General features: G+C 34.9%; 1 protein-coding gene across 1 annotated transcript in view; it reads left to right on the forward strand.

Annotated features, from left to right (window-relative positions):
• NXF1 (nuclear RNA export factor 1) overlaps positions 1-14,479 on the forward strand; it is a 198,781-nt gene that overhangs the window by 26,726 nt on the left and 157,576 nt on the right. The window contains exons 3-5 of the mRNA XM_033954850.1: positions 12,797-12,880; positions 13,249-13,353; positions 13,866-13,946. Coding sequence (XP_033810741.1) covers positions 12,797-12,880; positions 13,249-13,353; positions 13,866-13,946 — 270 coding nt within the window. The remainder of the gene's footprint in view (positions 1-12,796; positions 12,881-13,248; positions 13,354-13,865; positions 13,947-14,479) is intronic.

Here is a 14,479-nt window from a genome sequence, read left to right on the forward strand (position 1 = left end):
TGATTTCTTTTCGGAATGCTTTAATGTCTATTGATTTGGTCAGTAGATTGGTGATGGTAGTATCGATCTTTGCTGCCTGTGTCGCTAAAAGGCTGTCGGGCAGCCAGCCGCCGATCTCCAGCGGGCGGGGTATCGAAGGAGAGGGATCGCGGCCGCTCAGCGTCCCCACCGAGGAGCCCAGCAACTTTCCGCCCACCCGATGGCGATTCCATTAGCGTGTGCAACAGTCTTCACACGCTCATTCGGGCCCTTCTCCTGCCCTGATGATGTCATCAGAGACGCGGCAGAGCAAATCAGGGCAGGAGAAGGACCCGAAGCAGCGTGTGGAGACTGCTGCACACATGCTGCTGGAATCACCACGTTTGTAGTTGGGCCCGCGGGAAGGGAAAGTGGGGTAGAGGAAACGCTAATGCTGCTGCACAGGGAACTGCTGTGGAGGGAGGGAAATGGAGGGGGAGGCAATGCTGCTTTGGACAAACAGACAGACAGAGGGAGGAAGGGAGATAGAAAGAAAAGAAGAGAGACACAGGGGCAGGGAGATACATAGAAAGACAGACAGACAAAGGGGGCCAGGGACAGAGACAGAAATAAAGACAGCGGGAGTCGCGTCGGGGGGTGTGTGGGATGTGGCAGAGGGAACTTTTCCAATGGGTGGCTGTCGGGAACCTATGATCAGGGGCAGAGCAAGGTAAGTGTATCATAGGGATAAGAAGGAGGAGGGGGGAGAAAAAGGAAGGGATGCCTGCTGCTGGACAGGGGGGGTGACGAAAAAGGAACAGAGGTCTAATGTTGGACAGGGGGCGAAGGAAAGAGGTGCTGCTGGACAGGGGGGAGGTAAAACAAAGGGAGAAGGGCTGCTGCTGCATAAGGAGAGCTGTGAAGGGGTAGTGGTGGACACAGGGGAGGTAAAAGGAAGGGAAAATGGACAGGGGGAGCAGGCAAGGGGTGGTGGTGGACAGCCAAGGAAAAAGAAAGGCAGAAAGAAAAAAAACAGCTAAGGAGAGAGAGAGAAAGAAATAAAGACAGACACACACACATATATTCTAGCACCTGTTAATGTAACGGGCTATAAGACTAGTTAATATATAACCTTGCACCAGGAGAGCTATACAATGTCTGAATCATTTGAATAAAACCAGAACCTATACCAAACCATTCTAAAGCCTGATACATAAAAGACCATTCAACTCTATCAAAAGCCTTCTCTGCATCCAAAGATATCAGAAAAGCCGGATCCTTCATACCTTTTGTTAAATTTAGAGAATGGAAAGCTAATTTGGTATTATTTGAAGAATGTCTCTTAGCAACGAATCCTGTTTGGTGAGTATCAATAATAAAAGGAAGAGCTTTAGCCAATCTTAGAGCCAATACTTTTGCTATAAGTTTTCCATCCACACCAAAGTTGAATCTCTGTTTGGCTTTGGCAAAACAATAATTAAAGAATCCGCCATAGTATCTTTAATAAAACCTCTAGTCAGTTGACATTGATATAAATTTAATAGATAAGGCAAAAGAGTACTTTGAAATGATTTATAAAATTCAACAGTATATCCATCCCCACCTGGAGCGGATCCAACTCTAAAGAGATTTCAATGCTATTTCTAACTCCTTCAAAGATATAGGATCTTCTAAACTTCTTTTTATATGATCAGGAATCTGCGGTCCGTTAAGAAAATTTAAAAACTCTAAACCATCCTGTTCTTTATTTTCATAAGACTCAGAAGAATACAAATCCTTATAAAAAGAAAGAAACTGTTTCAAAATATGATCATTTGTAGTGTGTGAACTTCCCTGCATATTCTTAATTGCAATAATTTTGGATTTCCTTTTTTTTGCTTTAAGAAAATTTGCTAATAATCTTCCTGCTTTGTTTGAGTTACCATAAAATTTAACTTGCTGAGAAAACAAATCTTTTCTTACAAATTGGGAAGCTATCTCATTATATTTGGCCTTCGCTTTTAATAATTTTTATAAAGTATATTGTTCCCACCTATTAATTAGTTTATTCTCCAATACCTTAATTTTTTTTTCCAAATCAATAAATTGTTTTTTAAGTTGTTTTTTGATGAATGCCGAATACGAAATAATATTCCCTCTTATAGTTGCTTTAAAAGCATCCCATAACATTTCAATATTAATACCATCAGCAGTGTTAAACTGAAAAAATTCACTCATTTTTGACTTCAAATCTTCTATAAATTTTACATCAGCAAGTAAACCATTATCAAATCTCCATATTGGTTTAGGACAATCTTGTTCATCGCATTGCAATTCAATCCACACACCACCATGATCAGATAAAATTATAGGATCTATAACTGCTTTCTTCACCTTTTGAACTATATTATTGGAAACAAAAATATAATCAATTCTCGAAAATGAATTATGGACCTGTGAACAAAATGAAAATTCTCGATCATTAAAATGAAGAATACGCCATATATCAACTAAATCACATGACTGTGTTAAATTATCTAGCCCTAATGACTTAATAAATCTACTTGGTCGTTTATCAATAAGTGGATCCATTACAGCATTGAAATCCCCAGCCACCACTAAATTAGTAGTAGCCAGTGGTATTAACATCTGTTGAATATTTTTAAAAAACTCCACTTGATTCGAATTTGGAGCATATACATTAAATAAGTCCAGGGCAGTATTTCCCATTATCATTTTAATATGCACCCACCTTCCTAAAGGATCCACAGCAACTAATTGAAAATTAGCAGAACACTTCCTATTTATTAGAATAGCAACCCCAGCCTTCTTCCCTACCGCTGGAACAAAAAAACACTTCAAAACCCAACCCCCCAGTAATTTCTTTTAGATGTGTCTCTTGGATAAAATAAATATCCGCATTTTGTTTCTGTAAAAAATTTAAAATTTTCTTCTTCTTTACTGAACGATTCAAGCCATTGACGTTCAGAGAAAAGAATTTAATATCCATTCAATATATCATTTTTTTTTTTTTAAGTTTTTTATTGATTTTTTCACATATCAACAAGTGTTATAAATTTTCCATACATTTATCTTAACAATACACTTGATATCTCTATAATGTATTTTATATAAACCATATTTATATAAACCATATTTTATATTATTTTTCTTATGAATTTATATAACATATATATTGTAATGATTTTATCAATTATTATTTAATTATGAACCCTTTTCCCTCCCTTTATCACATTAATTTCTCATAAGACTATCATTCATTCATTATGATATATTTTTTATAATGTATAATAAAGAGAATAAATTCTTTACCCCTTCCCTCCCTCCCTTCTTTAACCATTATCTTATTATGGGAAAAAATTAAAATCAGTCATTGCAAAAATCTGTTAATGGTCCCCAAATCTTCTTGAACTTATCCATATATCCTTTTTGTGTTGCAAATGTACGCTCCATCTTATATATATGGCAAACTGAGTTCCACCAAAAATTATAGTTCAATCTGTCATAATTTTTCCAATTATGTGTAATTTGCTGTACTGCTACTCCAGTCAATATAAATAAAAGTTTATTGTTATTTGATGAAATTTGACTTCGAGCTCTCATTGCAGTACCAAACAAAATCGTATCATATGTCAAGGCTATCGGATTTTCTAACATCCTATTAATTTGAGGCCAAATTGATTTCCAAAATATTAATATGAATGGACAATAGAATAAAAGATGATCTAATGTCCCTGCTTCAAGATGACAATGCCAGCATCTATTAGACTTAGAGCTATCTATTCTATGTAAATGTGTAGGGGTCCATAAAGCTCTATGTAAAATAAAAAACCAAGTTTGTCTCATAGAAGCTGACAATGTGCATTTTAACCTCCAAGACCAAAGTCGTGGCCATTGAGATGCATTAATCTGATGCTTAATCTCAATGCTCCAAATATCTCTAAGACCATTTTTTTTCTTTTTATGTACGAATCCAGATATTAATTTATACCACATTGCGGCCTGGTGACCCATCTGAAAACATAAGAATTCCATACTATGATAGTTATTAAGATTTTTCCATTCAGGGAACCCTACCTGAATGGCCTGCTTCAATTGCATCCATCTGAAATATTGTGATTTATTCAAACCAAATTTATTTTGCAATTGTGAAAATTCAAGCAATTTACCTTTATTTATTACATCTTCTAAAATCCGAATTCCAGCAATCATCCAATGTTTCCAGATAATTTTAAAACCGCCAACTTTGATCTTTGGATTGAGCCATATTGTTTGAGTCGTTGATTTAGTTATTGGAATAGGAGTTAGATTACTTATATATCTTATAGTTTTCCAAGTATCAACAAATATTTTGTGATCCTTATATAACCTTGGCATTTGAATACTGATAACATGACTCAGACGTAAAGGAAACATTAATCTCCATTCTAACCAGAACCAATCTGGTATATGTTCAATGGGCTCGGGGAGGATCCAATACATACCCTGACGCATAATATAGGCTTGATGGTACCTATAAAAATTTGGAAAATTTACCCCTCCCTCCGCAATTGGTCTTTGTAAAGATACTAGAGCAATTCTGGGGTTTTTTCCAAGCCAAATAAATTTTGTTAACATCTTATCAAATTTTTTGTAAAATGACCCCTGAAAAAAAATTGGTATCATACCCATTTGGTAACAAACTACTGGTAATATCATCATTTTTACAGTTTGTATTCTCACCCACCAAGATATGCATAAAGGATTCCATTGTTCACACATTTCTGACACTTTTTGTAATAAATTTTTTTCATTAATTTTCATAGTCTCATCCACAGTTTTTGTAATCCAAATTCCTAAGTATTTTAATCCTTCTTCTTTCCAAATAAAAGAAAATGAGTCAAATAAACTTTTTGTACAATGTACATTGAGTGGAAGCACTTCTAATTTATTCCAGTTTATTTTATAACCTGAAAATTTTCCAAATTTTTCAATTAATTCAAGCAAATTTGGAATAGTTGTTTCCGGATTTCTCAAATAAAGTAAAATATCATCCGCATATGCTGATAACTTATATTCTCTATCTGAATGCGGAATACCCTGTATCTCCCTTACCTGTTCTATAGCTAATAATAAGGGTTCTAAAACGATATCAAAAAGCAAAGGAGATAGTGGGCATCCTTGTCTAACCCCCCTTTGTAGAATAAATCTTTCTGAAAAATTGTTATTGATATATAATCTAGCAGCAGGGGAGCTGCTTTTATTATTTGTATAAATCCGGATCCTATTCCAAACCATTCCATTGCCTGAAACATGAAGATCCATTCCACTCTATCAAAAGCTTTTTCAGCATCTAATGAAATAGAGAATGCTGGGTCATTAATGGATTTTGTCAAATATAACATATGATGTGCCAGTCTAGTATTATGAGATGAGTGTCTTTGAGCAACGAAACCTGTCTGATGCATATCTATAATGAAAGGGAGAGCTTTAGCCAATCTTAATGCTAATTAATGCCTTAGTTAAAATTTTTCCATCCACATTTATTAAAGAAATTGGTCTATAATTTGAAACCAAAGTGGGATCTTTATTTGGCTTAGGTAAAACTATAGTTATTGATTCAGCCATAGTACCTGTAATACAACCTTTATTTAGTTGTGTCTGATATAGTTTTAATAAATAGGGCATTATAATGTTTTGAAATGATTTATAAAACTCCACTGTATAACCATCTCCTCCTGGAGCGGATCCAACCCTAAGGGATTTCAAAGCTGTATCTAATTCTTTTAAGGATATTGGTTCTTCTAAACTTCGTTTTATATGTTCAGGAATTTTTGGTCCTTTTATTAACTTTAAAAAATCTAAACCATCCTTTTCCTTTTTCGAATAAGGCTCAGAAGAATACAAATCTTTATAATATTTTAAAAATTGTTTTATAATGGGATCAATTTAAGATAAAATTTCACCATTCTCATTTTGAATAGCAATTATTTTTGTTTTTCTTTTTTTCGCTTTAAGATAATTTGCTAGCATTCTTCCTGCCTTATTCGAATTTCCATAATACAAAGCTTGCTGTACAAATAAATCTTTTCTAATAATTTTTGAAGAAATTTCATTATATTTACCTTTAGCTTTTAAAAGTTCTTGTTGTGTCAAATAATCCCATTTTTCAATTAATTTTGATTCTAGAGACTTCACCACTTTTTCCAATTCTGTAAATTGTTTTTTTTCTTTTTTTATTTGCAATGCTGAATAATAAATAATTTGTCCTCTAATATATGCTTTAAAAGCATCCCACAAAGTCTCTATTGAAATTTCTTCTGTATCATTAATTTGAAAATAATCTTTTATTTTTTCTAAAAGATTTTCACAAAAAATCAGTATCTGTGAGCAATGTATTATTTAATCTCCATATAGGTCTATTTCCATTCTGATCTATTATTTTAATTTCAATCCACACTCCGGCATGATCAGATAGTATAATTGGATCAATGACAGCCTGTGTGACTTGATGTACTAATTGATTAGAAACAAAAATGTAATCTATTCTAGAAAAAGAATTATGAACCTGTGAGCAAAACGAAAATTCCCGACCATCAAAATGAAGAATACGCCAAATATCTTTTAAATCACAAGATTGTACCAAATTATCAAGGCCTAGTGATTTTATAAATCTTCTCGGACTTTTATCCATCAGTGGATCCATAACAGCATTGAAATCCCCTGCTACTACTAGATTTGAAGTAGCAAGTGGAAGAATTAATTGTTGCAGAGTTTTAAAAAATTCATTCTGGTTCGAATTAGGGGCATATATATTGAAGAGCGTCATGGTGGTATTTCCCATGTCCATTTCCACATATATCCATCTTCCAAGAGGATCAGCTGCCTTAAATTTAAATGAAGCAGAACATTTTTTATTTATTAATATAGCAACACCAGCTTTTTTTCCTATTGCTGAAGAAAAATAACATTGTTTGACCCAATCACCTTTTAGCTTTATAGATTCGTTATTTGAAAGATGGGTCTCTTGTATGCAGCATATATCAGCGTTCTGTCTTTTTAAAAATAATAATGCTTTTTTTCTTTTAATCGGGTGATTGAGACCATTAACGTTTAAAGATATTATCTTAAGACCCATTATGCATTAATATAATTTGTAATGTAACATCCCAATCTTCAATATTTTTTTTAATCTTTTTTTTCCCACATATAAGATAAAATAAAGAATTACCTATTGTACACAGACCCTTGAAATTTAATACCCCCCTATTTCCTCCCTCCCCACCCCATACATATACGAATACTTGGAAACGCAAAATTAGATCAGGTTTAACATCACTCCTTACAAGCTATAAAATACTTTAATATCACAAGCTCCATAGTAATATAAATACTACTATTAAAATTCAACAATTTATATATCTTTGTTTTCTTATTTATATGAATATTTTTATTTATTTATCCAAATTTTGTTATGTTCAGCTAAATTAAATATATATAAGATATTTTGAATTTATAAAAAGGATAAGATTATTAGAATACTTTAAGCAAACATTTTATCTTTTATAACTTCAATCATTCATCTCATTCATTATAATTTCTATTCTATGAGATACATTCATCTAAAATTAAAAGGTAAAAATTGTGAAAAAATTAAAATTAAAATCTATCATAACCCATTCTCTTACTCATTCTTATTCCTATTTTAATAGGTCAATTGAAAACTTTAATGATTCCTATCCATAAACCTTTTTCTCTATATCCGGTAAAGAACTGTATCTTATAGAGAATGGATTCAGCTTATATCTGAATCATAAAACATATTCTTACTATGAAGTTATTATTATTTTATTTGTAAATACAGTTTATTTCATTCTATATTTTATATCTAATATTAAATATATTTTCATTCCGTATAGTTCCGTTGGTATGAATGCCTTTTTTTTTTTTTCTTCAAGTTTCCTCTTCTTCCTCCGTAGACGTGATGACGTGAAAACAACCTTTTTTTTTTTTTTTTTCATTTCCGGTGTAGTTCATTGGTTGAATAGAGATTTCCTGTAAATGCATGCTTCGTGTTTTTGTTCGACAGTGTCATAGCAACCATCATACCTCGGGTATTTCTGTATCTCTGAGGGACTATATGGCAGGGAGACATTCACCTCGCAATCCTCTCAGTCTATTTGAAATCCGACTCAATCCTCCAACTCCCTGAGTCGTGCAGCGACACACAGCATGAAGTCAACATTCCGCCCCTCCCCCATGTCAGCCACTCATTCACGCTCTCACCGAGCCAAGTTCCGTGCTCGTGTCATCGATCTTTCTCTTTTTTAAAAGTAAGTTGGAAGATTCTATATATTCGAATCAGTTAATTCAAACAGTTTTTTTTTCAAAGTCTATTTTCAGTAACAATTTAAAATAATATGAAATATAAACACATTCATTTGAAAAAAAAAATATCAATATTGATAAACTTACTCAGCGTTTTATTTAAGAAGTCATTGGTTGTTCACATTGTTCTATATATTCTGCTAATTTCTTGTAATCTGTGAAGTTTTGTGTTTTATTTCCCAAAGTTACTTTCATAATCGCTGGATATAGAAGTCCATATCTTGCTCCTAGTGCTCTTAATTGAGGTCTTAAATCCAGTAGTTGTTTTCTTTTTAAGGCAGTTTCTCTGGCAAAATCCGGTACAATGTGTATACGTGCATCTTGACATCGTAAATTTTTATTTTCTTTAGCCAGTTGACATATTTCAGCAACATGTTGGTATCTTAATAGTTTAAATATTAAAGTTCTTGGACCTTTTTGTAATGTTGTTTTTTGTCCTGGTATTGTGTGCTCTTTCAATTTCAAGAGGCACTTTGGATTTAAGAGGCAGGATTTTTGGAAGAAATTGTTCCAGGAAAGTGATGGGATCATTTTTTTCCACTCCTTCAGGCATCCCTATAATTCTTAAATTATTTCTTTTTTCCCTATTCAAACAATCTTCCAAGTCTCTCTTCATTATTTCCATTTCTTTCCAAGCTTTTTTATTTTGCATGACTTCAGTATGTACCTCTTCCGATTTTTCTTCTAAGTGAGTTATTTTGTTATCTATTAGGTCCACTCTTTTTGTAAGCATGGCTACGTCGTCAATTGCCTTTTGAAGTTGTTTTTTGATTTCTAAAACGATATCTTTGATCTGTCTTATTTCCACCATCATGTCTGTTTCTCCTTCTGAAGGCAGCGGAACCTTTAAAGGTGTCCCTGGTTCAGGCTTTGATCTTTTATTACTGCTTGTTCCTGATCCTCCGGCTCCTGTATCGTTTTTATTTTGTTTGCCCGATGCCATTTCTTCTTATCCACCGTTTTTTTTCAGTGAAAAAATCAATTTTGGAGCTTTAAATTTGAATTATTAGCTTGTCTGGCATGGAGCACAGCTATTACCCGACCATTTGCTTGCGTGTCCAAGCCACGCCCCCAATATATCATTTAAAAACATGACACTCAATTTAATACAATTAAAATGATCAGACACCATTACACCCAATAAATAAAATTTCATTCCTGCTACAAAAAATTCATCCTCCCACATTACATCCAATCCCCTTACCCTTAACCCAAATCCCTCCCAATCCCAACCCACCCAATTAATAAGTAATAGTGGAAACTTGATGACACGCATATTAGATTAGATAGTAAATAACTCCCCAAAGACCATCCTGAAATTTTTTTTAGAAAAAGTCATATCTTTAAAAAAACACTCAAATCTTCTAAGACATATTAGCAATAATTACTGTTCAAAATAATTTATAAATAAAATATATCAAACATTAATCCAAAATGACCAAAATAAAATAAATTATAATACTTTACCATCTTTAACCCATACCACTTATTCAATTTATTTAATACCTCCCCCCTGAATCCTCTTACTTTATTTTATATAATTCCATTCCATTTAAAATATTAATTCAACTGAAAGTATCATATCATTAAAACAGTACTCTTTAAATCATCACCTATTTATCAACTTACTGAAGAAATTTTCATTAAGTTAGTTCCTTACCCATAACCCAAAATGATAATCTCATTGTACCGTATCTTAAGAAAATTCACCAACATTTCTTAATTCTATATTGCTTCTTCAAAAAATTAATTTAACCTATAGCTAAAATAATAAATATTACATATATACCCATTCAAAATAATTCCTCAAAATGATAGCATGTTTCACTAAATATATGAGCACCCATTATAAACTTCAATTAATATTCAGTATTAACCAATATTACAATCTAGGTTCTACTATATAAGAATACCCCATGAATAAAAACCAAATATCACCTATAGATTAAAATTTACATAACAATTACATTCGATTCAAGACATTAACCACCCCCATTCCTCCATGTGAGTTTACCAATTCAACTACGAATTCTAATGTATCTTTCTCTATACATTCTGAATTCGTCTTCTTTCTTTTATCAAGCAATTCTACAAAACTCCGACATAAATTGAATCATTAGTATTATTATATAAGAATCTTCACAACTGCGCTTCTTTTCATTCTGCTAACATCCTCTTTACTGGAACATTTATTTATTAACACATCTGTATCCTGACTTTCCATCATGTCATATAACTATATCCATGCAGGACTTCCAAATTACCCCAAAAGGTATTGAAAATAACTTTAAAGAACTGTATATCTTTAAAAACTGTAAAGATTATTCTCAGTCTTCTTCTTCTTTGTTATACGCCAATATTCCCACAAAGTCTGACGTTGATTAAAGAAATTCATTTCCACTGTACATCTTTAACTCCGCTATACCCTTACTCCAGAAACTTCTATGCTTCTCCAATTTCTCAACAATCTATTCCCACATATAGCTATCACATATACTCCACTGTGTATAATCCATTGCTTAATCATACAGCAAATCATGTACATCCAAATAACCTTTTAGTCATTTTAATCACCATAAGCCAGGAAATGAAGTTCAGGATACCAGCAGTAGTAAACCTTCCACCTTCATAAGTTTGAATTATAAAGATTCTAACTGAAGTACATATTCAAAAGCATAAAGTAAAGCATTCATAAGAAACATCCCATTCAACACATCCATCCATATTCACAAGTTCATATCACAACCCAAAATGAGAAGATTGAATTCATTCTCCTTTACATCCTACATTCATCTCTCCTCTTACGATATCATTGGCTGCTCATGCCTTTTTATAAACTCGCATAATTGCTCTGAGCTATCAAAAGTTGTAATTTTATTGTCCATAGTAACTTTCATTAACACCGGATAGAGCAATCCATACTTAGCCCCCATAGCTCTTAATTGGGGTCTGAGTTCCAAGAAAGCCTTCCTTCTGATAGCAGTACTCCTGGCAATATCTGGAACTATATGGATACTGGCATCTTGGCACTTTAAGTTCCTGTTCTGTTTGGCCAGTTGAATAATTTCCAAAACCTGCTGATATCTGAGGAGCTTGAAGATTAAGGACGAGGACCTTTTTGTTTCTCATCCCTCTTAGCAGGTATTCTATGTGCTCTCTCTATTTCAATCGGAAACTTTGATTTAACAGGCAGAATTTTGGTCAGCAAATTTTCTAAAAAGGAAATAGGGCTCCCTTTCTCCACCCCTTCTGGAAGACCTAAGACCCGCAAATTACACCATCTTTCACTGTTAGAAAGGTCCTCCAGCTCTCGGGTAAGAAAGTCAATTTGCTTTTGTTCCACCGTTTTCCTTGCTGCCACTGCTTCCAGCCTCAGCTCTATATTCGCCGATTTAATTTCTATTTGCTCCAGCCTTTTATTAATTTCAGACATTTCTTCTGTAATAGCATTAACCTTTTTTGCTGTGTCCATCACAGTTTCTTTAATAGCTTTTAGGTTTTTTTCCAATATCCACTTCACCAGTTTTAGCCGTTGCTTTTAACGGTGTCTCAGGCTCCGGCTTTGCCCTCTTCACACTACTTGTTGACGCGAATGCCGAATCACACTTATTTTGTTTCCCAGACGCCATAGCCCTCCCTTCACCAACCGCAATCACTTTGAACCGAAAAAAAAAAATAAATTTTATTTGACTTTTGATCACTTTCACGGTCTTACTTGAGGAGCTCACTCTCTATCCAACTGTCCTCGTGTGCGCTCAAGCCACGCCCCCCTCCCTAGGGTCTGCTTTGATAAATCCCGAAGGTTCAGAAATAAAGTGTCTGTCGCACTAGAAGGAAAGTTTAGGTTCTTACCTTGGTAATCTTCTTTCTAGTACACAGACACTTTATTCCTGAAGCCTGCCCTGTCAGATGTTCATTTGCCTGCTTACTGCCTCAAATGTGCCGGGGAATCCAGACCTCTTGTTTCTTTCCTTTTATCCAGTTTTAACAAGGATAGAGGATGCAACTGCCACATTGAAGAATCTAGTGGGATTATCTGTAGAATCTCCGACACTCTTAATACAGGTTGCATTCAGGTTGTTTGCTTTCACTTTATGTGTTGCAAATAGTTAAGTTTTTGATTCACATGTTGCCTGTTCTGCTCATATCATTAAGATATATGTTTCTTGGGGAGCATCCCTATACCCTTCCCTATTCTATTTCCTCTTCAGGGCTGACCATCTGCTTTGGTACGAACTGAGGAAATGGAGGACAGCCCAGAAGGACTGATGGTGGAGCAAAAGAATGCAAATGTGAGTCTCCCTACAAGAATTCTTGTGAGAATGAGTTGACTACCCAAAGGTTCAGGAATAAAGTGTCTTTCTACTAGAAGGAAGATTACCGAGGTAGGAAACTAATCTTTCCTTATGAAAATGATGCTTTGCTTTCTGTTCTTGTTGTAGTTACCATGTTTATTTCATTTGTCTTTTAGATTCCCCATGGAAAAAAATATGAGAAGAATTGGTTATTGAGTGCCATACAGAGTGTTTGCACTGTTCCCTTCACACCTGTAGAGGTGAGCCAGGACTGCAGTCTGAAAAGTCAACAGCTGACTTGCATGTACACAAATTCTAAGCATCGCTATAGACAAAAGACAGATGCATACACATTTCTGCTATATTGGCACTGGCTTTTCTTACTTTGTATATGTAATGTTCAGTGTATTGGACCAGAATAAGGTATTATGGGCTCAAGGCAAACTTAAAAAAATGTGATGGCTTTACTCTGCTCGCCACACTGTGTCTGAAATATAGCACATTGGACAGTGTCCCAGTTGCCCTGCTTTAATTCTAGCCCTGCTGCACATCATTTTTTAGGTCTTTGTTTCAGTAAGTGTTAGATGGGTAATGTGATTCGTTAATTTCTTATGCTTTTCTCCCTCAGTTTCACCATGACCACAACCGAGCTCTGTTCTATGTGGAGGAAGCCAGCACAGCTGCAGCCCTGCGACAGGCGTCACGCAGGATCACAGACAAAGACGGCTACAAGGTACAAGAGCCCAGCTCGCACCAGTGTACACCTAAGTTTTTCTAAGCCTGCATTGGTTGTGTGCATTCTAATGACTTCAATCCTTCTACATGGCCTAGGCCTGGGTCCTGAGAGGCTTTGTGGTTTGGATCTTCTCCTCTCGAGGACAATTCTCAGAAGTCATTTTCTGGCTAAGTTACTGGGGTAAATTGACCCTTTGAAAATTGTGCAGCTCTTATTTGACTAAATGTACACAGATGGAACGACAACAAGTGTATTTTAGCTAGGTAAAGAGTAAGCAGACCTATGGGCTTGTTTTAATCAGAGGAGGAAAATACATTTTCAAATCTACTGTTCTAATGAGCATTGATGCAGGCTTTGCATCTGTGTGGGCACCTTTTGACAATCAGCCCATGTGTCTTGTAATTTCAGATAGGCAGTGAAAAATTATACTTTCTCTCTAAGCTAGGCTCCCTTTCTGGGTCTCTAACATGGCCATGATTTGATTTTCTTTTCTTTTCTTTACCTTCAAGGTGACGATACTATCAAACCCTTCAGACATACCCCAGACTATTCTAAAAGAACTGAAGCCAGAGGAGATTGTGATGCTGAAGGTGAGGGAGCAATTTTCACTGCTTGGGCTGGGCTGTGATAAAACTCTCATTGTCAGGGCAAGGGCACAGAAGTCTCGTAAAGGATAATTCTATAATAGTGTACCTACAGTTAAGTGCCTGGAGAGCAAGTGGTAGGAACATATTCTATATAGGAAAGTAGACACTTGTTTTCCTTTATAGAATCCTAGTGTAACAGCATATACATGTGCATAGGTGGAGGAGTGGCCTAGTGGTTAGAGCAGCTGCCTCAGCACCCTGAGGTTGTGAGTTTGATTCCCAGTTCAGCTCCTTGTGACTCTGGACAAGTCACTTAACACTTCATTGCCCCAGGTACAAAATAAGTACGTGCCTAAAATATGTAAACTGCTTTGATTGTGTAAACCACACATAAAAAATGATATATATCAAGTCCCATCTACTTTACCCCTTAGGTACGAGCATGTATGTCAACTATAGAATAATCTGTAAGTTACATAGTATGTTTAAGCCCCACCCCTGCTTCTTTGGTGTACCCCCCAGCCCCATAAGAAATG

This window comes from Geotrypetes seraphini, chromosome 8 (genome assembly GCF_902459505.1).
Source record: "Geotrypetes seraphini chromosome 8, aGeoSer1.1, whole genome shotgun sequence".
Taxonomy (NCBI): Eukaryota; Metazoa; Chordata; class Amphibia; order Gymnophiona; family Dermophiidae; genus Geotrypetes; species Geotrypetes seraphini.